Here is a 27,523-nt window from a genome sequence, read left to right as displayed (position 1 = left end):
GGAGACTCAACGTCCAAGACTGAACAAGCCCCACTGACTTGGCCTCATAACAACAGGTGATGGCAGGAACACTTGTGAAGGAAGAGATCGTAAAATAGGAAGCCAGAAAGTGATTGAATGGCCAGACTCACTCTCCCACTCCATGGTACTGAGGACTGAACCAGGGGCATTCTACCCTTGAGATATACCCTCAGCCCTTTTATTTTTTTTTTAATTTTTTTTTTTTTTTTTTTTTTTTTTTAGTGGTACTGGGGTTCCTGGAAGCCCTTCTACCTCCGGGCTACACTCCCAGACCTATTTTATATTTTTGAAACAGGATCTCTAACGCCAGCGCGGCTGGCTTCGAACCTGCGCGATCCTCCTGTCTCTGCCTCCCAAGCGCGGGGATTACAAGCGTGCGCCACCACGCCCGGCTAGCCCTTTTATTTTTTAATTCTTGTTTTGAAACAGGGTCTCCCTAGGTTGCTGAAAGTCTCGTTATGTTGCTGAGACTGTCCTTGAACCTGTGATCCTCCTGTCTCTGCTGCCCAAGTACTGGGATTACAGGCATGAGCCACCAAACTTGGCTCTTAGGCTCACTTTTACAACAATTCACTATTTTGAGAGCTCAGGGGTCTTACAAGAGCTACCTTAATCTCTTCTGAGAGCATGTCTCCAGTGACCTAACACCCTCCACAGCACTCAGGGAGGAAACACTGTGCTTTTAAAGGCAAGGACTTTTACTGTGAGAGGTATATTACCTGCATCTAACAGGGATGTACTACACCTCATTCATTCAGAACCAGGATTGTAGAGAGACACAGATTTACCATCATCTTAAGTCAGGATCTCCCAAATCCCTTCACCTTTGCCCTTTATTTATTAAGGGTTAATACAAGAGGCCACATCTCCAGTACTTTGCCATAGGGAAAAGTGTCTTGTGTGTGTGTGTGTGTGTGTGTGTGTGTCTAAGAATCAAACCCTGGATCTGCTAAGTACATACTCTCCCATTGAGCTATACCCCAACCCAGAAGAGTGTCATTTCTAACTGGGCTTCAGGAAGCCTAGGAGTAGACCAGAGAATCAACAAGAACTGTGAATCAAATGCCAAAGATGGTAAGGAGTTGGCTGATGTAGTCTCTAAGAAGCAGTTTTCATCTAGGTATGGAAAACCAATGGTATATAAAGACCACTGGAAAAATGAAAGGAAGGCAGTGGATGTTTTTGTACTCTAAAAACTAAAAACACAAATCATATATGAATTGCCTGTTATTTCATGCATGAATTTGTTTTTGTGGTACTGAGCATAAAACCAAGGGGCCTTCTACCTCCAGTATACACCCCCAGACTTACTTTATTTGGAAACAGGGTATCACTAAATTTCTGAGAGCCTAAGTTGCTGAGTCTGACTTCAAACCTGTGATCCCCCTGTCTCAGCCTCCCAAGTACTGGGATTACAAGCGTGTGCCACCACACCCAGCATAATTTTTTTATTTTTTTATTTTTATTTTTATATCTTGAAAAGATCACTTTTACTTCAGATTTATGCTTGAAAGATAAAGTATTGTGTCTTCTTTTTTTCTTTAACATTTTATTTGGTGGTCAAACAGCTTTATCATGACAGTATGACAAATGGTACACACTAAGTAGTTTCATTTTATTATAAACTCCAGAGACAAGTGAGATAACTTAAGCCAAACAGAGATGTGCTGATAGGTCAGAAGGTGAATCATGGACTATAAGCAGGGCTTGAGCTGAATGGAGAAGCCAGGGAAATTTCCAGATATCAGGAATGATGGTTACTTACAGCATCACTGCTGACAAGATTCAGCTCAGTCCATTTTCTACTTTATATCACACCACTCAAAACTCAATATCCTGAAACAAAAAATCTGATTAGCCTAGTAGCCATTATATGTCTACTGTGACCAGTAGGGAGAAAGCACAACTTGATTACTAGAGTCACAAAGATTATTGAAGGGAGAGAGAGTGATTCTCCGAAAGTATATCCGGGACCAGGAGCATAGCTCAGTGGTAGAGATCTTGCCTAGCACACACAAAACCCCAGGTTTGATACCCAGCACTGTAGAAGGGCAGGAGGAAGGAAGAAAATAAATTTTGTATCCCACTATCAACAAAAGTTACAGGGGCTGTGTATGTGGACAGCAGGCATCCTCTAGGAGCAGGCACAGAAAGTCTGGAACACTTGGGCCTGGGGTACCTGATCTATGCATCCCCTGCCTATGGCAACCTGGCTCAGGATAACAGAAAAAGTGTCTTGAAATTATCTAACATGGCAGCCTTCAAATGAGCCCTAAGAAGCATGATAGATTTCAGAAAAGGAAAGAGGTAGAGGATGTTTGAATTGGTTCACAGTGAGCCAGGGATTCTGAAAACAGAGTGGGAATGTTGGAAAAGGAAGCAGAGGGAGTTGGGGTGAGGCTGTCAGAGGAAGAGTCTAGTTTGGTCATCTCAAAATAGGAGGGAATGAGTAGGGCTGTGACAGACATAAGAGGAAAAATAACTATACACAGTGTGAGGGCAATGGGGTAGTTTTCAGAATCCTGGAAGGCATACCTATCTTATTTATCTCCATTGCAACTGAAAAGATTCTACAAGATGCTACAAATGACCCTTCAGGATGTTGTACCTAGGGGCTGAGGGTGTATTTCGATGGTAGAGTGCTTGCTTGGCATGCACAGACCCTGGGTTGAATTTCCAGCCCTGCTAAACAAACAGAATGCCATACCTAGTTGAGCATAGTCTGTGAACTGAATCTCTGTGCCAGGTTCTATTTCCTCAAACAGGATGATCTGCCAAAAAGAAGATGACAGTGGGGCAGCCATGAGATTCAAGCTCTATCTCTGAAGCAAGGCAGAGCTCAAGGGAAGAGGGCTGTGGTACAAGATGTGTCATGAGGGTTTTACCTCATTTGTTCCAGAATTGAGCCAAGGTCCTGGAAGGTAGAGGGTATCCTGGGGACCTAATTTCCAGTAACGTCCTAAGTTTTTCCTATTAACGAATACAACTCCTTTACTCCAACCCTGAAAAAGATTGGAATGGAAGATTCAGGATCTGACTTCTAAATATAAAAACAAAAGGAGTGAGGACACACATGTAAGAATACACACACACACACACACACACACACACACACACACCCCATATCCCACTGACATGACACACCAAATCATAGCACAGATATACTAAGACAGGATAGATTACCAACTAGAGCACTACATGGCAGGTGAATTCAGAGTCCTATGCCATCACCTCTGGCCTGGGCTTGGCTCAGCATCTAGGGCTCAAAAAGGAGGGCTCTGATTTCTAATTCACCTCCCTGTGTCTGCCTCAAGCAGGTGAGGGTGATTTCTCATTATTAACATGTACATTAAAAATATGAGGGCTCAGTCGGGCGTGGTGGTGCACGTTTGTAATCTCCACGCTTGGGAGGTGGAGACAGGAGGATCACACAGGTTTGAAGCCAGCCTCACTGGCTTAAGAGACCCTGTTTCCAAATAAAAATATAAAATAGGTCTCGGAGTGTATCCCGGAGGTAGAAGGGTTTCCAGGAACCCCAGTTACCACCAAAAATTAAAAATGAGGGCTCAAGACATAGCTAGAGTTGTCAAATTTCAGGTGTCCCAGCCATTATGTGCTGGAATGTCAGCTAAGACATCCTACCACAGGCTGGATGGTGAGCTGACAATGGTGTTAAGGGGCTCAACATCTTGGATTATGTCTGGGCACCAGGCAGGACACTTTCACTAAATTCTACACACAGCACATCCCCAAACTAGCCCAACTAGAATACACTCCTTATGTGCTTTCTCATTTGTTCCCCTCCCTCCCTTGGCCTACTTAACCCTGGGCAAGAGACAGTGTCCCAGATGGCTGTGGAGTATCTGAGATCTTTTACACAGAGCAGGGTCCATGCATTAAAGAACTTGTTAAGGCTCTTTGGGGGTATGATGTCGGAGGAAGGGTACATGGGCTGGAGACAAATGGCACTAACCTCCAGTTTTATGAAAGTATCTTTAGGAGAACCATCTATTCTCAGGAAACCGAGGTAGAAGGCAGGTCCCTGGAATTTTTCATTGATTACTTTCCATATGTGGGGAAGTTTCCTAAGAAGGAGTCAAAGACCAGTGGGAAGGTCACAACTTTCTTTCTAATATGTTGCCTATGACCTCTGAGATCAGCCTCTTCCCTGAAGGCTGATGCCCCTTGTGTGGCACTAGCTATACCTGTAGCATACAGATGCAGTATGACATGAGAACAAGGTCTGGGGAGTGAGGGAATGGTCACCACTCTGCCCCACACAGCTACAAAACCTAGAGTTATTGCTATCAACATTCTGAGTTTCTACCTCTCCTAACTGGAGGATCTCTGAGGCCCCATTTCTATATGCTTTCCATATTATCGATCACCTGGAGTCAGTGGTCAGGCACTCACCTTTCCATGAATTTACTTTTCATCTCCAGGCTATAGATTGTAAATTTTCTTAATGGAGACTTGTTTAGGTAGATATCCCCAGTTAAACCTAGACCAGAGGGAAGAAAGAGGGACATGAAGCCAAGAAAGAAGTATGCAGAAATGTGCTTGGGCTGTAGCAGGGGCTCTCCCTGAAAGAGGATGCTGTCCTGGCCTCATCTACATCTACATACTAATTCACATTATTCTCCGATTTTTTTTTTTTTTTTTTTAGTGCTGGGGACCTAACTCAGGATTTCATGCATATTATGCAAATACCGTACCAATAAGCTGTATTCCCAGCCCAAATCCTGAATAGATTCTTCCTTCTGAGTCTACACTTCCTAGATGGTGACTGCATCTTTAACATTAAACAGCACTGAAGTCACTATGACCCTGGCAAATCTGGCAAGCACAGGGTTTCAGACCAGGTTGAATACTCAGGTATGTCAAAGCACTTAGCATAGACATAAGGTATGTGCCTGTGCTTGGAAGTGCCAGGGGAGCTCCTGGGAAGGACAGGCAAAGTCTCTAGAGAAGAATACTAACCATTGTTATTCTCCAGGGATACGTCTACAGCTTTCTCCTAATGAAGCCATTTTTAAATCCCTTCCAAAAGAGAAAAAGACACTCTGCCGGCTATCTAGTAATTAGAAACACATAGGCATCATCACAGTTTCTATACAAAGATGTCTCATAGCCAAGAAAGCATTCTCTCTTCCAACCATACACCTGTCTCAAAGTTCCCTTGGGCTGGGAGTGCCAGGAATTTGATATTGCTTAGTCTGAGCATCTATCTGAAACTCACCTTTTCTCTCTTTGTTCATATCCTGTCCATAGGCAAGTCGGCCTTGATTCTCTACCAGGATCCTCAGTGTGTTGTATGCCTGGTAGCCCTACACAAGACAGACCCTTCAGAATAAGTGCCACTAATTCACTCTTCGGTAGACCTGCTAAGCCTTCCCTGAAGCTGAGATGAGGACAGGGGCAGGGTGATGGCTGCTGACAGAACCCTGTGGGCTTCCATCTCTAAGACAGGCAAATCTTTGGATTCACACTTTTCTCTTCATCCCACCCTCCTTGGCCAGGCCTTTCAGAAAGTTCTGAATACCTCATCAGAGACTCTATTGGGTATAATCACCAAGCCAGAGTTTTTTGAGAAGCAAATATTTAAGATAGAAAAGCTCTGCTCATCCAAAGCATATACACTTGTACCCAAGAGTTGTACACAACCCTCCTTTGTCCTTGTTGGACTCCTCTTCAAGAAGCAGGAGTACACGCAGGGAAGTACAGAAGAAGATGGGCCACAAGAGCAATCAGTTACAGGACCTAGCAGGTACTAGAACTATTCATCCATTAACATTGGAGTGCATACATGAATCACAATAGATAGCTGATCATGGGAATAATCCAGGATTCCTATGTACTTGTCATTCAAAAACACCTGCCAAAGAAAAAAGAAAGTTCTATTAGATCCTCATAAGGAAAAAGAGGAGTAGGGAAAAAACAAAGGACAGGATTAACTCTTCATCTCCTAGAATTCTATAACAGATCACAAATTCACAAAACAGATTGTATATGCAGTAGTTCAGTGCTGAGTGGAAAGGTCAGGTCTGAAGGAGAGTGTCCTAATGTGGATTCTGGGCTCTAGCTCCACTGTAGGGAAAGTAAAGGAAAAATCAAAAGCACCTACAGGAGACTAGGGGAGAAAGGATGGTAGAGAACAGATAAATATTGTGAAGGAAATGATGGCAAAAGGAGGCATGAGAACTACAGGGACAGCAATTATCCTGTATGAAAGCCTGCCTTGCTCCTGGGTTCAATTCTGCAAGAAACCCAGTGCTTCCAGGTATCCCGGGTTCTTCTTTGGAAATCCTTGCCACACTCTACCTGGTTTTAGGAATGATCTCAAGGTAAATCCATTATGTTCTTATTGCTTCCACACTAGATTAAGCCACTCAGAATAATCCACTCCAGTCACGCAAAACAAGATGAGAATTAATAATTTGCTCCTTAGATTATTTAAGTTAGATCACAATTTTTCAAACAATTGGAGAGGATACTATAATGATACAAACCCACAAATATTAAAAACATGAAAAGGTTAATAGTAAACAGGATAAAGAATTCATACTTTAAGCTTGCTAGGGTCTAATTAAAAGTTTTATATATTCTATGATCATTCATTGAACACATCTAACTAAATATTTCTTGGGGAAGGGGCCACCTTGGCTAAAACACAGCTGGGCACTGAGGAACTCAGATAGGGAGCTACACAAAGAAATTATCAAAACACAATGGCAGCCATGAAGCTGTGGACAGACTACTGTGAAAGTAACATGAAAGGAATAGCAGGTCTTAAGCAACCAAAGAATCCAGGCTACTTTGCAGGCATGGTGACAGGCAGCTAGCAGAATCAAGGGACAGTTGTAAGTAGAGAAGTGGCAAGATGAGACTTTAGCCTTGGGCATGAAATATTATAGGCACTATGAGGGGCTTGTTAAGCAAGGATGAGAGGATGGAGAACAAGGGTGGGCAGTTTGAAATAGTAAGTTCAGTTAATCGGTTTTGTTTTGTTTTGTTTTGTTTTGTTTTGCAGTACAGGGGATGGAACCCAGGGGCATTCTACATCCAAGCTACACCCCCAGCCCTATTTTTTATTCTTTATTTTGAAACAGGGTCTCCCTGAGTTGCAAAGGGCCTCACTGAGTAGTAACTGAGGCTGTACTCGAACCGCGATCCTCCTGACTCAGCCTCCCAAATGCTGGGATTTCAAGCGTACACCATCACACCCGCCTAGTAAATCAGTTTTAAAACTAATAAATAAATTCCAAGACGAGTCTAAGGTAAAACAGCCTGGATATCAAAAGAAGAATGACTGAGTAATGCTGCACCACACAAAGGCCAGGTGAAAATAAGACATGAAGAACAGGTAGGGAGAGCATGTGAGTAGCATCTGTAGGTTGGGAGGCTGTGAGCCCATGAAGCAAGCTGAGCCTTGCCTGGGAAGCTGATAAGTTTGGTTTGAGACATGTTGAATTTAAAAAGCCTATGGAGCCGGGCGTGGTGGAGCATGCTTGTAATCCTCGCGCTTGGGAGGCTGAGACAAGAGGATCGCACGGGTTCGAAGCCAGCCTCAGCTACTTAGTGAGGTCCTGTTTCCAAATAAAATATTAAAAAGGTCTGGGAGTATAGCCCAGAGGTAGAAAGCCTCTGGGTTCCACCCCCAGTACCACCAAAAAAAAAAAAGCCTATGGAAAGCACCCTAAGTGAGGATAACTGTTCAAGAAATAGTAAGAAATAGGAGTCTGAAGCTGAGGAGAGGGAAGGGGAAACTGCAGGCACAAAAAATGGAAGTACAGGTTGAGTATCCCATATTCAAAGTGGTTGGCAGCAAAAGTGTTTTAGATTTTGAAGTTTTTTCATATTTTTAATATTTGCACAGATTTTAGCAGTTGAACATTCCCTAATCCAAAAATCATAATTGTTTTAGTGTAATGTTGGCACTTAAAACAAAAAGTTTTATATTTCTAAAGACTTCAGATTTTAGATTTTTAGATTAAGGATGCTGAACCTGTATTTGAAGCCTTGGAAGAAGGTGATACGGGAAATACCATGGGCAAGAATATTTCAAAAATGCATAAAGAAAACAGCTCTTAGCTTGGAGTCAGCTGGTTTGGGGTTCAGCATAGTGCTGAAGCTTTCTAGTTCAGTGGTCTTAGAAAGCCACTGAACTTCTCTGAGTGCTGTTGTTTGAATCTGGAGCATCTCCCAGAGACCCATAGGCTTAAGGTATGGTCCCCAGCCTATAGTGCTATTGGGAGGTGGGGGTATCTTTTAGGAGGTAGGGTCTAATGGAAGTCAGGTCACTGGGGACATGCTCTCCAGGGGCTACTGGGACCCCAGCCCATTCCCTCTCCCTCTTTCCTCCTGACTTCCATGAGGTGAGCAGCTTTAACCACACACTTCTCATGTGCTGTTCCCAGGCTCAAAGCAATAGAGTCAAACACCCCTGGGCTGAAACCTCTGGAACTGGGAGCCAACTTCAATCTTTTCCCCTTTCAAGTAGATCGTCTCAGGCATTTTGTCACAGTAACAGAAATCTAACTAATACACTGAAGTTTCTTTGTTTTCAACAAATATACCAAAACGTTGCTCTAAGAGCTAAATGAGAAAAGCAATTGTAATGTCATAGAAGTGTTAGGAATTGATACACAAGAAGTACATGGGGATACTTAAACTTCTTAAGAACACCACTGGATTCCTAAAATTTAGAGCTATGTACCCCAGCGGTATTATATGTTTATCACAGACATATTTGCAGTAGCATATGTATAGATGATTTTAAGGAAAGGACGAGTGTTTATAACAATGAAAATTTTTTGAAAGTCATAACGCCATTTAGACATTCACCTCAGGAGAACAGTGAGTGATGAGAACAGACAAGTGCCACTGGGACCCTTCATTGCCTCCTACCTGACCACGATCACGAACATGGCCCTTTGAGGTGAGGATGCCGCCAGTGAAAATAGTAGTCTCATAAAGTATATACCCGTAGGACTGACCACTGTTTTGGTTCACAGGCAGCTGCTCCATGGAGAGTGGCTTCTTAGACTTGATTGGCTGTAGCAGAGACAGGAAGCAACAGCCATGTAAAGGTTCAGGCTGTAGCAAAGAACCTCAGAAACTGCTACCCAAAGTCCATTTATACAAAGAAATGGCCCCAAAAGTCTTGCAAACTAGAAATTCAAAGAGGAATATGCAGTTGACAATAGTAGCATACTCTTACAATCCCAGCTACTCAGGAGGCTGAGTCAGGAGGATCACAACTAGAGGCCAGCCTAGAAGCCTAGAGAGATTGTGTCTCAAAATAAAAAGCTTGTTTTTTAATATATGAGGATGTATCTCAAAGGTAGAGAGCCTCAGGGTTTAATTCTGAGTACTGCCACCACCACCACCCCCTCAAAGAAAAGGATATGCAATAATAATCATGGTTAAGTGTGGAATATGAATTGTTCATTTCTCTGCATTTGTTAGCCAATGCAGTATTCTTATGTTTCTGATAGAAAAGCTACAGTCAGAAAACGATTGTGGTCCTTGCTGATCCACTCATGGTAAATTCTAGATAAGACTCCTGATTCCAGGAACTCCAACCCAGCTGAGCCAGATTCTGTCCATACTTGGCCTTCTTTTCTTTTCCCTTTCTACACCTCCTAGAAGAAATCATCTTAGCCCACAATCTAACTGGCCACACTTTTCTGTAAGTCTGCTTTTCTAGCACTGACCTAGAGCACTCTATGGCTGTTCAAGTTCATGTCCACCAGACTCTTCCATATGGCGGTCTACAGATGTTTCCAATGCAAATAGTATGTACCACAACACATCCCTGGTCTGTTGTTTTTCCTTTAAGGAAAGCATCACCATTCATCCAGTCAAAAAGGTAGAAGTTGGTGTCCTCTCCCTCTTTTTCCTCTCCCTCTACATCCTACCTCAACCAGTCATCACCTCCTTTGGACACTGACTCTAAATATCTATTTCTGGAATTCTCCTTCGTACCTGTTATTTAAACTCAGATTCAGTGGGTAGACTCAATTTCAACAGGATGCACTCTAGCATGGCTCCACTCTAAGAGGCATCCCTCAGGACTACCAAATTCTTCTGCCATGCAAACACAAGCCCCATGACTTCCATCTTTGCTTCACAATGGCTTCCCATAACTTTTTGGAGAAATGTTCAAGCTTTATAGTAAATAAGAATAGCCCTTCAAATATTTCTGGAGAAATATTGATGATTAAAGATCTGAGGAACCATGCAGCTTGAAACATACAAGGTAACCGAGAAGCAAAGAAGGTATCAGAATCTATGGGAGTCATGTTAGGGCATAAACTTGAACAACCCTTCCTGGTCTAAGATGGACAATTTTAGCATCAAAAAGAGACTATAGTGGACGAGAAAATTAGTTAATGTGCTAAAAATTTATGAGTTTATAATCATACAAAGAAAAACAATAAAAAATTACTGGCTACCTTTCTCAGAAATACATAGGAATAAATTCTACCTATTTCTCAGAAATACATAGGAATAAATTCATTTTCCTGATTAAAAAAAACCCTGAAACTTTTGTCCTGATTTTTCTATACAAACTTCACTTCAGAATAAGACAACTGATAGAGGATTGAATTCTGTGTAAAATTTAAGTTAATTAGTACAGAAGGAATTATAGAATTAGAATAATATAATTTTAAAGCCCTTTGATGAAATATTGGCTTAATTTGTCAATACATGGCTAATCTTGTTTCAACTATAACTTACTTTTCCCTCCCTACCCTTTACAGGATTATTTTAAACCAGATCCCAGTTTGTTGTGATGGTACACACTGGTAATCCTAGTATTTGGGAGGCTGAGCTAGGAGGATCACAGGTTTGATGACAGACTCAGCATGAAGTAGGATTCTCATCAACCTAGCAAGACCCTGTTTTCAAAATAAAAATAAAATTTGGCCGAGAGTGTGAACCAGCGGTAGAATGACCCAGAGCTCAATCCTCAGGGTTGGGAGAGAGGAAGGAAGGAAAAGGGAAGGGAAGGGGAGGGAAGGAAAGGGAGAGAGGGAGGGGGAGAGGGAGGAAGGAAAAAATGAAGGGAGGGAGGGAGGGAGGAGGGAGGAAGGAAAAGGAAGGAAGGAAGCCCAAGCATCTCAGAATTTCAACTGTAAATAGTTCATTAAGTACTTCAAAAAATTAGGACTCTTTTCTTTTAATCTACAAACCAGCATCACAAGAATAATAACTGCAGTAATAATTATAGTAATTCTCTAAAATTAATGATTTGCTGGAAAATGTTTACCAGCAAATGTTTTTTCTGGAAGAAAAAAGCCCTCTGTTTTGTTGTAAATACTTCAACCATAGCTAATTTCAATTTGATGAGCATGATTATGTAGAAAATTGATGGGAGAATTAAAAATAAATAGAGTTAAACTAACAACCTCTAAACTCACTTACCGATTATGAAACCAGAAGCAACTAGCATTATGTACCTGGGATATAATATATTAAAAATACAACAGCACCACCTACAAAGTACACTTGCAAACAAACATATATTTTTAAAAAACCAATTTAAACCACATCAAGTATTTAGACCTATCATTTTACAGAAAATGATGAGAGCCTGAGACCAGGTACTTGACACTGTACCTGGGGGTGGGGCGAGTTGTTTAATCCATATAACAAAACGCTGAATGTAGGAAATTCTATAGTACAAATAAACTAGCTTTTTCTTTTCTTTTTTTCTTTTTTTGTATGTGTATGTAGGTGATACAGGGAATTGAACCCAGGAAAATTCTATCTCTGAGATACACCCCCATCCCTATTTAATTTTTATTTGGAAACATGGTTTCACTAAGTTGCTGAGGTTATCACTAAGTTGCAAGGCCAGTCTTGAACCTGTGATCTCCCTGTCTCAGCCTCCCAACTACTGGGATTATAAGTATTCACCACCACACCTAGCTTCACCTTCTTCAAAAAATAAAATAAAGCTGGGCTTAGTGGTATGCACCTGTAATCCCAGTACTTGGGAGGTTGAGACTGGAGGATTGTTGGTTTTAGGCCAGCCTCAACAACTTAGCTAACCTCTCAGCAAATAAGTGAGCCATGTTTTAAAACAAAATATAAATATATAAATAAAATAAAATCAAAAGGGATAGGGGTGTAGATCAGAGGCAGAATGCCCCCTGGGTCCAATCCCCAGTAACACACACACACACACACACACACACACACACACACACAAGGAAAAATAGATGAAATGTAATAAAATAGGGCTGGAGTGTATTCAGAGGTAGAACACTTCCAGGTTTAGTCCTCAGTACCCTCCCCCAACACTCACACACGAAAAGAAGGGGAAAAAACTCTTTAGATTAAAAGACAATTAAGAGACATATCATTTAAATGCAATGTGTGACAGACCTCATTTGGATTCTAACATTAGCAAGTAAATGCGAAGAAATTTTATGAGATAATTGAGAAAATGAACGCTAGATAGTTTATGATTTTCAGCTGTGCTGTGTCAGAGCCAGCTTGCACATGCTCTTGAGGGTCAGCCATATGTGTATTTTCCCAACTAGGGCTCAGTGTTAGCAGATTGAAATAGCTATAGTGGGAATATTTACCCCACAGAAAGTGGCCAATACTGTGAATCAGAGTTTTTTTCTTTCGCAGAGCCCAAGAACATTTCTCAAGTCTTTAATATTATGGAGTTATTGTTACTACCTTTATTAAGGGTGATATTATTTTTGTGTTTTTTTAAAGGAAGATTATATCTTTTAAGATTCATATTGAACCATTTACAGCTGAAATTTTATGATGTATGTGATCTTCTTTAAGATAATCCTGTAAAAGCCAGGCATGGTGGTGCACACTTGTAATCCCAGTACTTGGGAGGCTGAGACAGTAGGATCACAGACAGGTTCACAGCCAGCCTCAGCAATTTGTGAGTCCCTCCTCAACTTGGTGAGACACTGTTTCAAAATAAGGAATAAAACAGGATAGGGGAAGATGGCGACCGAGAATAGCAGCACGTACGAATCCTGCTGACTTGATCCCCATTGTCCCCAAAACGGAATGCTACAAAGAGAGATAAAATGAGCAACAGAGGAATAAGAACATTAAACACAAGTGATGGAGAGGTAAAGACTGGAAGACCGTCGGTGGGGGGAGCCCCGCCCACAGTGGCGGGCAAGGACTTGGGCGCAGGCTTCCCACACAGTAGCAAGACCAGTGAAGAAAGAAGAACAAAGGACCTGAAGGGAGAAGCAGAAGACACACTGTGTGTTAGTTAGCCGGCCTGAAGACCTGCTACAGCCAAGGGGAGCTAACCACGCCACACTAGAATAGAAACTCACCAAGGCAAGGGCGCCTTCTTGACGTCATCAATGCAGCAACAGCCCAGCACGCCCCGCCCACCAGAGTTCCAGCCAGCATGGGAAGTGTGAGTAAAGCAGCAGCCTAACGGGGATTGTCTAGTGATGTGCCCCTAAGGACCCGCGCAGCCACGATAAACTCCCTGGGTGGTCAACTCATCTAGTGGTCAAACTCAGTAAAGGCGGAGTGCTGACAGAGAGTACCACACTCCCTAGAGGCTCAGACCTGGCCTCAATAATACTACCTCCCATTTGTGGAGAATGCAGGGAAACCAGTCCTGACCAACTTTAACTGTGGAGAACAGAGGCTCCCACATTAATGGTGGCAGAGAGAGACCTAGACCCCATACCATACCCTATATGACAAAATCTACATTGTTTACTAGAACACTACTTTATCCTTACTATCTTTAACCTCTAGTATATACTAAAATATACCAAACTTATACTCTCACTCTATTCAACTCTACCTGAGATTTTATCCTATTCTTTCATTTACTCCTGTACTTCCCTCCTTCCTCAACCTTCACTATTGAATACAATACAAACTGTCCTTGGGACACCGAGAAACTGAGATTAATACATCAAAAGCAACAGAGGCAAATGTCTACAACCATGAAAAGGAGGAATAACAAAGGAGCAATGACCACCCACAACTCCACAAGTACAGAATCTGATAACACATAACTGCAGAGTTCTCCGGTAGGTAAAATCAGAAATGTAACTGTAGAATTAATGCAGGAATACTATAAAGAATTTAAAGAAAGTCTGAAAGAAATATAGGATGCAATCACTGAAGTAAAGGCATCTATTCAAACTATAAACAATCACTTAGACCATATGGAGAGTAGAATCTCGCTCCTAGAAGATGATCACTCCAAAAATGAAAACATAGTTTATAACATAGAAAAAACAATTCGACAGCAGGAACTATACATTGAAGCATATGAGCTCATCTTAAAAGAGCTAATTTAAGAATAATAGGTATAGAGGATGGAAAAGAAGGTGAAACCAATGGGCTCAACAATCTCTTCAAAGAAGTAATAGCAGAAAACTTTCCAAGCATAGAGCAAGAGATTGATATACAAGTACAGGAAACTGACAGAACCCCCTTTAGACAAGATCAGAGAAAAGGTTCTTCACACCACATAATAGTCAAAATGATCAATGTAGAAGCCAAGGAGAAGATCTTAAGGGCAACAAAAACAAAGGACAAAGTGACATTCAGGGGAAAATCAATTAAAATTACTCCAGACTTCCCAAACCAAGTCATGAAAGCCAGAAGGTCTTGGAGTAACATATTCCAAACTCCGAAAGCAAACAACTTGCAGCCAAAAATTTCTTACCCAGCAAAACTATCTCTCAAATTAGATGGGGAAATAAAATTCTTCCATGACAAGCAGAAGCTGAAGGAATTTATGTCTTCAAAACCAGCACTAGAGAAAATACTCAAAGAGATCAACTACAAAAAAGAAACAAGAAACTCACACCAGAACCAGAGAAACAAGAATTTTCATCCAGCAGACAACCAAGAAGAGAAGAACAAACACTATTTCATACAGAAGTAAAATCACAACATGTTGGGAATTAAAAATCATCTGTCAATAATCACACTGAATGTAAATGGCCTCAACTCCCCAATAAAAAGACACAAAGTGGAAAAATGGATTAAAAACCAGAATCCATCTCTATGTTGCTTTCAAGAAACACACCTTACAAGTAAAGATAGCAACAAACTCAAGGTAAAGGGTTAGACCAAGGTAATCCATGCCAATGGAACACGAAGACAGGTAGGAGTAGTAACCATGATTTCAGATAAGTTAGACTTCAAGCCCAAGCTTATTAGAAGGGACAAAGATGGTCAATTTTACTGGTAAAAGAAAAAATCCAGCATAAAGAAATAACAATAATCAACATTTATGCTCCAAACGTAGGTGCAGCTACTTTATAAAACAATTTGTGATATTAAGTCGCATATAAATCCCAATACAATAATACTGGGAGACTTCAACACACTTTTTACACCATTTGATCCACACCTTTTACACCATTAGATTGATCTTGTAGACAAAAGGTCAGTAAAGACATCTCGGACCTAATGAACACTATTAATCAAATGGACCTGTTAGACACATAAAGAATTTTCCACCTGTCTACAGCAGAGTTCACATTTTTCTCAGCAGCTCATGGAACCTTCTCCAAGATAGATCACATCCTGGGTCACAAAATAAGCACTAGCAAATTCAAGAAATGTGACACAATTCCCTGTCTCTTTTCAGACCATAATGGAATAAAACTAGAAATCAACTATAATAAGACTCAGAGAAACCACATAAACATGTGGAGACTGAACACCACCCTCCTAAATGAGGAATGGGTCATAGAAGAAATAAGGGGTGAAATCAAGAAATTCATAAAAAGAAACGAAAATAGAGATACAACATATCAAAACCTTTGGGACACTTTGAAGGCAGCATTAAGAGGAAAATTTATAGCACTGTGCACACATAAGAAAAACAGAAAATCATCAAATAAACAACTTAATGATGCACTTCAAATCCCTTGAAAAACAGGAACAATCTGAACCCAAAGCCAGTATAAGACAATAAATTGTCAAAATCAGAGCAGAAATAAACAAACTAGAGAATAAAAAAAACAATTCAGAAAATCAACAAAACCAAAAGCTGGTTCCTCAAAAAAATTAATAAGATATATAAACCACTAGGCAATTTAATTAAAAAATAGAAAGAGCCCAAATCTTGAAGAGATGAAAAAGGAGATATTACAACAGACAGTGCAGAAATCCAGAGGATTATCAGAAATTACTTTGCATAAAATTTAAATCTCTATAACAATTAAACAAACCAAATCTATTTATATAATCAATAAATTTATAAAATATAATACTGGATTTTTTTACTTCACATATTTATTTATTTATTTATTTTATCTAGTTTTATATTGTGGAGATGTAGATTTTTCTAATTTTGCTCATTTACATCATGTGAAAAACCACCTTGTTCCAGTATGAACACTAAGTAAACTCATAAATTCAGTGGGAAGCAAAGAGCTTATCATAGTTCTTTCATACTTAAACAACAAATAAAGCATTATCATCAATGTAAAAAAAAGAAATTACTTTGAAAAACTATACTCCAACAAAATGGAAAATCTGGAGGAAATGGACAACTTTCTAGATAAATACAACCTTCCTAAACTAAGTCAAGAAGACATAGAAAATGTAAATCAACCAATAGGAATAAAAGAGATTGAAACAGCAATAAAGGCATTACCATCAAAGAAAAGTCCAGGACCAGATGGCTTCCCAAGTGAATTTTATAAAACCTTTACAGAAGACCTGACCCCAATGCTCCTCAATGTTTTTCATGAAATAGAGAGAAACGAAACTCTCCCAAATACATTCTATGAAGCCAACATCACATTAATACCAAAACCAAATAAAGACAGTTCAAGGAAGGAAAACTACAGGCCCTTATCTTTGATAAACTTGGATGCAAAACTGCTAAACAAAATACTAGCAATAAGCATTCAAAACCACATCAAGAAAATCATACACCATGATCAGGTAGGCTTCATCCCAGGGATGCAAGTCTGGTTCAACATACAAAATTCAATCCATGTAATACATCATATAAACATATCAAAAGACAAAAATCACATGATCATTTCACTAGATGGTGAAAAAGCCTTTTACAAAGTCCAACATTCATTTATGATAAAAGCAATGCAGAGAATTGGAATAGAAGGAATATACCTCAACATCATAAAGGCAATCTACAATAAGCCCACAGCCAACATCATATTAAATGGGGAAAAACTGTGAGAATTCCCCCTAAAAACAGGAACAAGACAAGGATGTCCATTATCACCACTACTCTTCAGCAAAGTACTTGAGACTCTAGCCAGAGCAATAAGACAAGAAAAGGAAATCAAAGGAGTACAAATTGGAAAGAAGAACTCAAACTTTCACTATTTGCAGATGATATGATAGTATACCTAGAAGACCCAACAACTCAACAAAAGACTTATAGACCTGTCCAACCATTTCAGTAAAGTATCTGGATACAAAATCAATCTCAACAAATCAGAAGCTATTCTGTATACCAACCATAAATCCACTGAAAAAGAAATTCATAAAACACTTTCACTCTGGATTTCCCACAAAAAGATAAAATACATAGGAATAAACTTAACCAAGGAGGTAAAAGACCTCTACAAAGAAAATTATAAAACATTGAAAAAAGAAATCAAAGATCTTAGAAGATGGAAAGATCTTCCATGTTCATGGACAGGCAGAATAAATATCATAAAAATGGCTATCTTTCCAAATGTGATCTATAGATTCATTGCAATGCCCATTAAACTACCAAGATCATTCCTCACAGACATAGAAAAATCAGTCCTTAAATTTATTTGGAATAACAAAAAGTCAAGAATAGCCAAGGCAGGTCTCAGCAACAAAAACCATGCAGGAGGAATCACAATACCTGACTTTAAAGTATACTACAAAGCCACTGTAATAAAAAAATAGCATGGTATTGGCACAAACCAGACATATAGACCAATGGAAGAGGATAGAAGACTCAGAAACAAATCCACACACTTTCAGCCATTTGATATTTGACAAAGGGACCAAAAACATACACTGGAAGAAAGATAGTCTGCTCAACAAATGGTGTTGGCAAAACTGGTTAACCATATGTAGAAAACTGGAAATTAATCCCACTGTCTCACCCTGCACAAGAGTCAATTCAAGATGGATCAAAGACCTTGAGGCTCCTTGACGAGGGCATAGGTCCAACACTGCAACACATAGGCACAGATAAAAACTTTCTCAACAAGACTCCAAAGGCACAACAAACTAAAAGGCATATCAATATGGGGACTGCATGAAACTTAAGAGCTTCTGTTCAGCAAAGAAAACTGTCAGAATCCTCAACTGAGAGCCACCAGAATGGGAGAAGATTTTTGTCACCTATGCCTCAGACAGAGGACTAATATCGAAAATATAAAAGAGCTTAAAAAACTCAACACTAATAAAGCAAATAATCCAATTTAAAAAATGGGCAAGTGAACTAAATAGACACTTCATGAAAGAAGAAATTCAAATGGCCAATAAATACATGAAAAAATGTTCAACATCATTGGCAATCAGAGAGATGCAAATCAAAACGACCCTGAGATTTCACCTAACTCCAACTAGAATGGCAATCATTCAAAACACAAACAACAACAAATGCTGGCAAGAATGTGGAGAACTGGGAACCCTAAAACATTGTTGGTGAGATTGCAAATTAGTGCAACCACTTTGGAAAACAGTATGGAGGATCCTCAGAAGAATGGGAACTAATTTACCATTTGAACCAGCAATACCACTTCTTGGCATCTATTCAGAAGAAAGCAAACCAAACTACCAAACTAATCCATGTGTATCTATGTTCATAACTGCACAATTCACCATTGCCAAACTATGGAACCAGCCAAGATGTCCATCAACAGATGAATGGATTACAAAACTATGGGATATGTACACAGTAGAATTTTACTCAGCCATTAAAAAAACAAAATTACATCATTTTCAGGGAAATGCACAGAACTGGAGAACATTATCCTAAGCGAAGTTAGTCAGTCACAAAAAGTAAGAAATGGACGTTTTCACTGATATGTGAAAGCTAAGGTGAAATGGGTCATAGGAGGAACTCTAGATGAAAAAGGAGATCCTATAGAGGAGCAAACAAGGCAACCTAACTGAGGGGATGGGAGGGGGGAAGAGGGAAACTATCTAAAGCACATGATGTACATAAAATAAAAACATATCTATGTCAATCACTAAGCCAAGAATGGGAGGAAGGGAAGGGGAGGGAATGGAATGGGGAAGGGGTAGTTTTAACGGGGTGATGTGTGCATGTAGATCTACACAAACTTTTTATCCCATTAAGATGTATGAATGCAGTGCACCAATAAAATAATAATAAATAAAAAATCAATAAAGAAAGGTTATAAAGAAAAAAAGAATAAAACAGGGTGGGGGGTATAGCTCAGAGGTAGAATGCCCCTGAGTTTAATCCTCAGTACCACAAATAAATAAATAAATAAATAAATAAATAAATAAATAATCCTGTAAAGGGTAGATGGGAGAGAAGGGCAGGCCATAGATAAAACAAAATTACTGTGTATTGATAAAGTTGAAGCTGGGAATTGGGCAGATGGGGCTCCCTACTATTCTCTCTGATTTTTTTTCTAAAAATTTAGTACTAGGGATTGAATTGAGAGGCACTTTACTATTGAGCTTTACTTTGAGACAAGATCTCCCTAAGTTGAACAGATCAGCCTAGAATTGTGATCTGCACACCTTAGCTTCCTTAGTACATGGTATGATGGGCAGGCACCATCATGCCAGTCTCTCTCCACTTTTAAAACTCCGTGGAAGCCAGGCATGGTGGTGCATGCCTGTAATGCCAGTTACACTCGGGAGGCTAAGATGAAGAGATCACAGGTTCGCGGACAGCTTCAGCAACGTAGTGAGGCTCTCAGAAACCTCATGAAACTGCTTCAAAACAACAACAAAATCTCCTAGTAAAATCTTAAAAACTAATTCACAAAGGCTCTTCACTCTGTAGTGCCTGGCCCCCTTCCTGGCCACTGTCCCACAAAGTCCTTTCTCTCAATTATATTTGCAGTTCCCCAAACACTAGCTCCTCCTGTCTTTTTACAAATGGGGCCCAGGGTGCCTCTGGCCACTTTTCCCCTCCCACTCAACAGAGCTGTCAGCCATCTGCTCCTGTTGACCCTTCAGATCTCGGAAACGCTGCAAAGGAAATGTCACTGGGACCCTGTGGTGTCCAGCATGTGAACTATATTTCTATAATAACAACCACAGCTGGCACATACTTTGCATGTTTAGGTGCTAGGTACAGAAACTAACTTTTCAATCCACGTACAATCTGATGAGGCAGGTACAATTAGGTGCCTCATTTTACAAATGAAGAAACTTGGGTAGAGTGAGGTTAAATTACCTCCCTAAGGCCTAGGGGTTGGTAAATATTGGGGCAAAGTTTCAAACTCAAACATTCTGACTCAGACTGGGAGTTGCCTATAACAACATTTTGATCATTAAATTCTCAAAACAGTAATATTTGGTGAATATTATGGAATAAAAGTATGTATGCAATTTTTCTCCTAGACCACTGGTTTTCAAACTGTGTTCCTCAGAACCCTAGGAGTAGGTTAGAGATGGAACTATCCTAGAGAAGAAATGACTGACCTTTACAAAGAAGGAAGGCATAGTGCTATAGAACTACCACATCTGATTGACCTCGATTGTGCTGAATTTAACAGTAAGTTTAGAGAACGAGTCTTTTCAAAACGAAATTTTACAAAACAATACCTTAGGCCCAGTGTACCTTCATTCTAACTACCTTCAGACATTAGGGGATGTCTTCATAGCTAGTTTATGAAAGGGACCATTCCTGGTATTCTGTAATGTCCATACTACTTTTTCAAATTCATATTTTTAATCTAAATTCTTATTCTAGGTTTCCTAACTGAATTATAAAATTATAAGGAACCAACACTTATAAGTATTCCTTTTTCTTCCCCAATTATTTATTTCTTGGTTTTTGAGCTAGGCTTTTCATTCCTCTCTTCTTTTGTCCAAAAGCTATCCTATATGTCTACACCCAGGAAATGTTTACCTCGTCCATGTAGGGCAAGACAGACCACAGGGATATAAAGTGTGATAATATCACAGGCTTATAGTCACTCTTCTTTGTGTCATATGGTGGTAGAGGTACAACAGACTCTGCAATGAAAAACACAAGGTTAGGCCATTCCGGAACCATCTCCCCATTCAAGAACATCAGGTATCCTGCTATCCCAAAGTCACCAGGAATAAAGGGCCTAGCCACAGGGCATAACTTCCTCTTTCCAGGAAGAGCCAATGCAGGCAATGATTAAATAAGGGTCCTCTCATACCCATAAGCTCCAAGACAGATGCCTTGCTATCCTGGACAAAGAGAGGCATACCATTCTCACCTGTTAGATCAATAACTCTCTACCATGGCTGATCATCACAATCTTCTAAAGTCCAATGGGAAGTATACATGCTCTCAAAGTCTACTCCTTCCTTTCCATTTCAACAAGGACAAAAAACATACCTATCTAGTAGCTCTGGTAAGGGCCCAGAATTTTCTACAGAATATTCCATGCACAGCCAAGACCAAGCAATATGGTCCTGTGCTGAGCACTCAAGAGTAGACCTGTACCTTATAATGTCCCCAGGGCTTAATGGCAAAATAAACTGGACTTCTCTCAAAAGGTCTCCATCCACTCCCTCACTCCCCTCCCCAAAGGACAAAGACTGCTTGAGATGGCCAAGTCACCACTCAGATTAAAGTTGTTGCTGGGTACCTATAACAGACTGAAAATACTCTCGAAATGTGGTATACTCAGATGTGTAGTCTCCATTCTCTGTCAGCAGTCCCCCATAGTCTGAAAAATATAGAGAAATTAATCACTTTCCCCAAAAAAGGCCCAGCTTCTGCTTTTTTCCAAGGAAAAGAGGAGGGCTTAGTACCGAGCAAAAGGATATTTATTACAGCTGCTCTGGGAGAAAAACTCTGAGCATTAGATAAGAAAATTGAATGTCCTGTTTGTCCAAATTAAGAGATACCTGACAAATTTTGCCTGGCTCTCAGCAGAAAGCAAACAGCACCACATAAAACCATATCTGAGCGCACAAGGCTCTCTACTCCAGTGATTTCTCCTTCATATCTGTTTTCTAAGTGAACTCCTTTCTTTTTTTCACCCTTGACTTCTGATTTGGTGTCTTCATAGATTTATGGACTAGATAAGACACAATAATTGATACCCTGATGCTGTCAGGAGACCCAAAGCAACTGGTTCTGAGGTGAAATTTCTAAGACAAGGGTTTGCACAGGAGATGAACCAGATTAAGCTACTGACTTCTCTGCTTCCAAAGTCCCAGAAGGCCTAAGTCCTAGCAGTGGATAATTTCTAATACTGTCAGGAAGAACAAATATCTGGTCCCCAGTCTCCAGCACATGTTAATAGCAAAACAGATAAGCAGTTCCAGAAACTCCTCAGGGACCTAATCTAAGAAATTGCAGTTTCCAATGGTGAGGTAGCCTAGGTTGGAGACTATTCTAAGGGACAAGTACTTGCCATAGTTGGTGACTACAGGGGTGTAGTTTTTCAAATACTCAGCTCCACCCATGAAGCCAAAGTTGGTGCCACCATGGAACATGTAGAAGTTGAAGGAGAACCTAAGTTTGAACATTTCACGGATATTCTCCATCAGCACTGCAGAGAAGTAAGAAAGAAAAGGAGACATGTGCGAGAGAATTAGAGTTTGAGAGAATTCATAGCACTTGATAAGATTTTCAGGAACCACTAAGATCTCAGTCCCAGAAAATGCGTGAGATGACTGAAGGCCATCCCAATGCTGGGAAGGATTGGTGGAGTTATTCCTCAGTTTATTTTTATAACCCAATGTCATTTATTACTATTTCCTCTAGGTTTCACCTTTGGGATGGTTTTATTTTGAGCACACAAACTGCACATATTAATATTTGCTTTTGCCTTTTTGTCTTTAACATGTATGTCTAGCTTAGTGTTTCTGACAGTGGCTGCTCTGAGATTATAGCGCCAAGAACACTTACCTTCAAAATCCATTTTAATAATCATTATCAATTCTCCAGAAAGATTTGGAGCCAACCTCTTACTTCCACCCAACATACCTTTATTGAATTCTACTGTTTGTCAAAACAACTCATTTGAATAACTTTTATAGTTTCAATAAAAACATAATGGAAACTGCTAAAACTTAAATTTTAGCCACAACAATCTTGAGGAGGCATATTCTCTATAGTCATTTTACCTTCACAGAAGTCTTTGAGTTACCTACTTAATCACAATAATATTTATAAAGCTATAACCTCTAGGAGCCCTGTCCTCTTAATCTCAAGTACACTAATCAGCAGGAAGAAAAAAACAAAAACGGTTTGGAGAACTCACCGTGTGGATCTCCAAAGTTGCGAAGAGAACCCCATGTGTCGAAAGAGTTCGCTGTATATACCATCATCAGTATAGGGCTAAGACCCTGAAAAAAAATAAGTGTCAATTTAGAAAAGGGTTTCTGAATTGCTTAGAAGGGAACCATAAAATCTAGTTCTCACACATGCTTTTTTGCAACTCAGAGCAGCCTATCACTGCTCACAAACTCTGAGTTCTACTCTCTTAACATTTTTTCCCCTTATTTTGTTATCCCTCTTGTGATCTGACTGGTCTTTGACCTAAGCTTGGATAAAATAAACTGCCATTTTAGCACTGGCTTTTCTGGAGAATTCCAGAAATAAAATCCAGAACCTTCTAGAAATAGAATCTTTTCATTCTCTTGAGGGGACCAGACTTATTTCCCAAGTAAGGAAATACCTGACACAGAAGAAGCCCTAAAAATGTTCCCCAAATGAATACCAAAAGTATTGAAATGAATTACAGGAATATTTCCCAAGTCCATTATTCTCAAACATCTTCTAACCTCACTTTTTCATTTGAAATCACTGGGTCACCTCTAGCTCCTTCACTTTTTCAATCCATGGAGATTTACTAGCCTCACTTTTCAAGCTGGACTCTGTAGCTGGCCCTTTCAGTTTTGTTCCTTCTAGCACTGCAAAGTCAATCAGTTCTTTCAATTTTCATTGTCTTTACTGTCACAATCTCAAACTCTGGGCCTAATGCCTGCAGCATTTCTGATCATGCCTAAGTTGTCAATTGCTTCTGAGAAAGTCACAGAACATTACCAACTTCATCCACCAAAAAGTGATGTGATTTGACCTTATTTTTATTTCTGCCTAGTAACCTTTAGATTTTTAAAATTTTCATTAAATTCCAAAATTGATGTTCTCAAACTTTATTTTTAGAAACTTTTCTACCTCCGGGCTACACTCCCAGATATATATATATATATATATATATATATATATATATATATATATATATATATATATATATATATTTTTTTTTTTTTTTTTTTTTTTTTAATTTGGAAACAGGCAGTGAGGCTGGCTTCGAACCTGCTTGATCTTCCTGTCTCCACCTCCCAAGAACAGGGATTAAAAAAGTCCGCCACCATGCTGGCTTTTTTTTTTTTTTTTTTTGTCTTTTTGGAACCAGGGATCACACCTGCAAAGCAGGCACTTTGCCACTGAGCTACATCCCAGCCTCTAGAAATTAGTACTTTAATTGAACACAATTTTAAAAATTCAGTAGTGTTCATAATATCATGTTAAGAAACTTTCACAGGAAACAGAACAAGAAGCTATAAAAAATGAGGCTAAAAAATAAAAGTAAGATCAGTCCTGGCAGCATATCCTCTAAAAGGAATCATAAAAAACAAGAGAAGGGTCAAACTTTAAAGGTCGATTAAACTGAAGTCACATGAGTCAAGCTCCTGAAATTTCCTTTTCTCCCAATCTCACAGAATCCCAAAATCATGTGCTACATGGTCTGAATGTTTATGTTCCTTCAAAATTCTTATGTTGAAATCCTCACCCTAATATGATATTATTAAGAAGCTAGGTCTTTAGGAAGATGTATGGTTTGTACATAGAATGTCCACTGGAAAAGCTCATGTACTGACAATGCACAATGTTCAATGATAATTTGTATCACTGAATCATAGGAGTATTAATATCCTCAATGGATAAATCCATTGATGGATTAATGGATTTATTGGGTGACAAGGTAGGCATATAGGGTGTGGCTGGAGGAGGCAGATCATTGGGGATGTGGCCTTGGAGACTATATATATCCCATCCCCTCCCCTTTCTCTTTCTTCTTCTTATCCCATCCCCTCCCCTTTCTCTTTCTTCTTCTTGTTCCCATGTCAAGATCTGCAGATATGACCCAGTCTAACATGGACTGAAACTTATGAAATTTCCAGAACTGTGATCAAATAAATCCTCCTCTAAGTTGTGGTCATCAGGTATTTGGGGGTCATAACAGAATGCTGACTAAAGACAGATCTCATGAATAGTATTGATGAGAGAGAGAGAGAGAGAGAGAGAGAGAGAAGAAGAAGAAGAAGAAGAAGAAGAAGAAGAAGAAGAAGAAGAAGAAGAAGAAGAAGAAGAAGAAGAAGAAGTAGAAGAAGAAGAAGAATCCGGGCGTGGTGGCGCACGCTTGTAATCCCAGCATTGGGGAGGCTGAGACCTGGAGGATCACGGTTCACGGACAGCCTCAGCTACTTAGTGGGGCCCTCTGCAACTCAGTGAGACCCAGTTTCAAAATAAAGAATAAAAAATAGGGCAGGGGGTGTAGCTCGGAGGTCAAATGCCCCTGGGTTCCATCCCCAGACCCGCAAAAAAAAAAAGAAAAAAAAAAGAAGAAGAAGGAGGAGGAGGAGGAGGAGGAGGAGGAGGAGGAGGAGGAGGAGGAGGAGGGTGGGGAGGGAATAAAGAGAGGAAGGGGGAGAGAGAGGGACCCAGAGGTCTGCCTTGCCACTTCCACCATGTGAGGACACAGTGAGATGATGCCATTTAAGAACCATAAAAAGGATCTTCTAGACATCAAATCTGCCAGCACTTCAGTCTTGGACTCCCCAGCCTCCAGAATAATGAGAAATAAGTATCAATTGGTTATAAGTTTTATGATCTTTTGTTATGGTTCCCCAAACAGACTAAGATTCACAGATTTATACATTAGAAAAGCTTTTCAATTTGAGTTGCCTAGTATATCACTCCTCACTTCAGATAGGCATTGCCATCTCTAAACCCTGGAATGCATATTGGCTGTGTGCAGCCACCCTTCACTTTTATGTGATGAAAAACTCATTACTAACTAAGGCAGTTCATTCCATTTCTGAAGAAATTGGATTATTAGTAATTATAACCCTTATGATGAGCCAATATATGTTTTCTTATTAATTTTGATCCATTGAAACCAATTCTGCTCTCTAATACTAAAAAGGAGTTCTCTTTCGTGTGAAAATACCTAAAATTTTGAAGATACCTGCCATATAAGTCTTATCTTTAATGTGAGATTCACTGCTTTTCTTTTAGTTTACCTTCACATAGCCCTGCTGAAGAATTCTACTTTGTTAAAGTTCCACCTAAGAGCTGGGAATGGTGGCACATGCCTGTAATCCAGTACTTGGGAGGCTGAAACAGGCAGATCACAGGTTCAAGGACAGTCTCAGTAATACAGCAATACTCTCAGCAATTTAGTGAGATGCTGTTTCCAATCCAAAAATAAAAATAGTGATGATTGTATCTTGAAAGTAGAGTACCTCTGGATTCTGTCCCCAGTACCCTTCCTTCCATACACACACACACACACACACACATCATCATCATCATCATCATCATCATCATCATCATCTAAGACATGATGGTCTGAGGAGAAAAAAATTAGAAAGTACTTCAAATGTGTTCTTACTGGTATGTAGAAACAGGTTGATAGCATTTGTATCGTTAAAAACCAAGTTTTCAAAGCTACTGATAGTAGATGTCACAGCTTCAATTTAGATGGCCAATTAACTTTCAAAGTCTCTTTCACATAGCATACTATCAAGCTGATCTCTTTCTTTCTGCATTTTGGCCCTGGAGTTTCGTTGCTTTTGTTTGGTTTTTATTGTAATGCAGGGACTGTACAATTAGTTACTTTCTCTTGATTTCAGCCTACAGGGATACAGGGGACCTCACTGCATTCCAGTACCCTCTCATCTGAACCATTGATAAGCATGACTTGCCCATGTCTGTCTGTCTTCCTTTCTTTTCTCCTTTCCTTTCTCCTTCCTTCCTTCCTTCTTTCCATCATAAACTAGAGATTAAACCCAGGACCTCACATATGCTAAGCAAGCTGCTCTACCACTGAGCTATACTCCCAACCCCCGTCTCCTATTTTTTATAATTTTTGAGACAGGATCTTAGTAAATTGGCCAGGATGGCCTCAAACTTGCAATCTTTCTGCCTTAGCCTTCCAAATAGCTGGAATTATAGGAGTGTGCCACCATGCCTGGTATAAATTGCAGAGAATACCAATCAGAACAAAGGAAGCAATAATTGCTCCCATGTGCACTGAACAAGATGTATCCTCTACAAGAGTGAGGAGCA

General features: G+C 39.8%; 1 protein-coding gene across 1 annotated transcript in view; it reads right to left on the bottom strand.

Annotated features, from left to right (window-relative positions):
• Positions 1-27,523, bottom strand: part of LOC308279675 (beta-galactosidase-1-like protein 2) — a gene marked incomplete at both ends in the record, with an annotated part of 59,104 nt that overhangs the window by 9,523 nt on the left and 22,058 nt on the right. Inside the window, 13 exons of the mRNA XM_080719793.1 lie at positions 2,729-2,792; positions 2,907-3,023; positions 3,995-4,106; positions 4,435-4,522; positions 5,261-5,348; positions 5,828-5,896; positions 8,929-9,075; positions 13,046-13,250; positions 20,105-20,199; positions 21,086-21,192; positions 21,801-21,881; positions 22,575-22,712; positions 23,427-23,511. Coding sequence (XP_080575919.1) covers positions 2,729-2,792; positions 2,907-3,023; positions 3,995-4,106; positions 4,435-4,522; positions 5,261-5,348; positions 5,828-5,896; positions 8,929-9,075; positions 13,046-13,250; positions 20,105-20,199; positions 21,086-21,192; positions 21,801-21,881; positions 22,575-22,712; positions 23,427-23,511 — 1,396 coding nt within the window. The remainder of the gene's footprint in view (positions 1-2,728; positions 2,793-2,906; positions 3,024-3,994; positions 4,107-4,434; positions 4,523-5,260; positions 5,349-5,827; positions 5,897-8,928; positions 9,076-13,045; positions 13,251-20,104; positions 20,200-21,085; positions 21,193-21,800; positions 21,882-22,574; positions 22,713-23,426; positions 23,512-27,523) is intronic.

Source organism: Muscardinus avellanarius (assembly GCF_963383645.1).
Source record: "Muscardinus avellanarius genome assembly, chromosome: 1".
Taxonomy (NCBI): Eukaryota; Metazoa; Chordata; class Mammalia; order Rodentia; family Gliridae; genus Muscardinus; species Muscardinus avellanarius.
The sequence above is the reverse complement of the archived record's forward strand: the minus strand, read 5'-3'. Positions and strand labels throughout refer to the sequence as shown.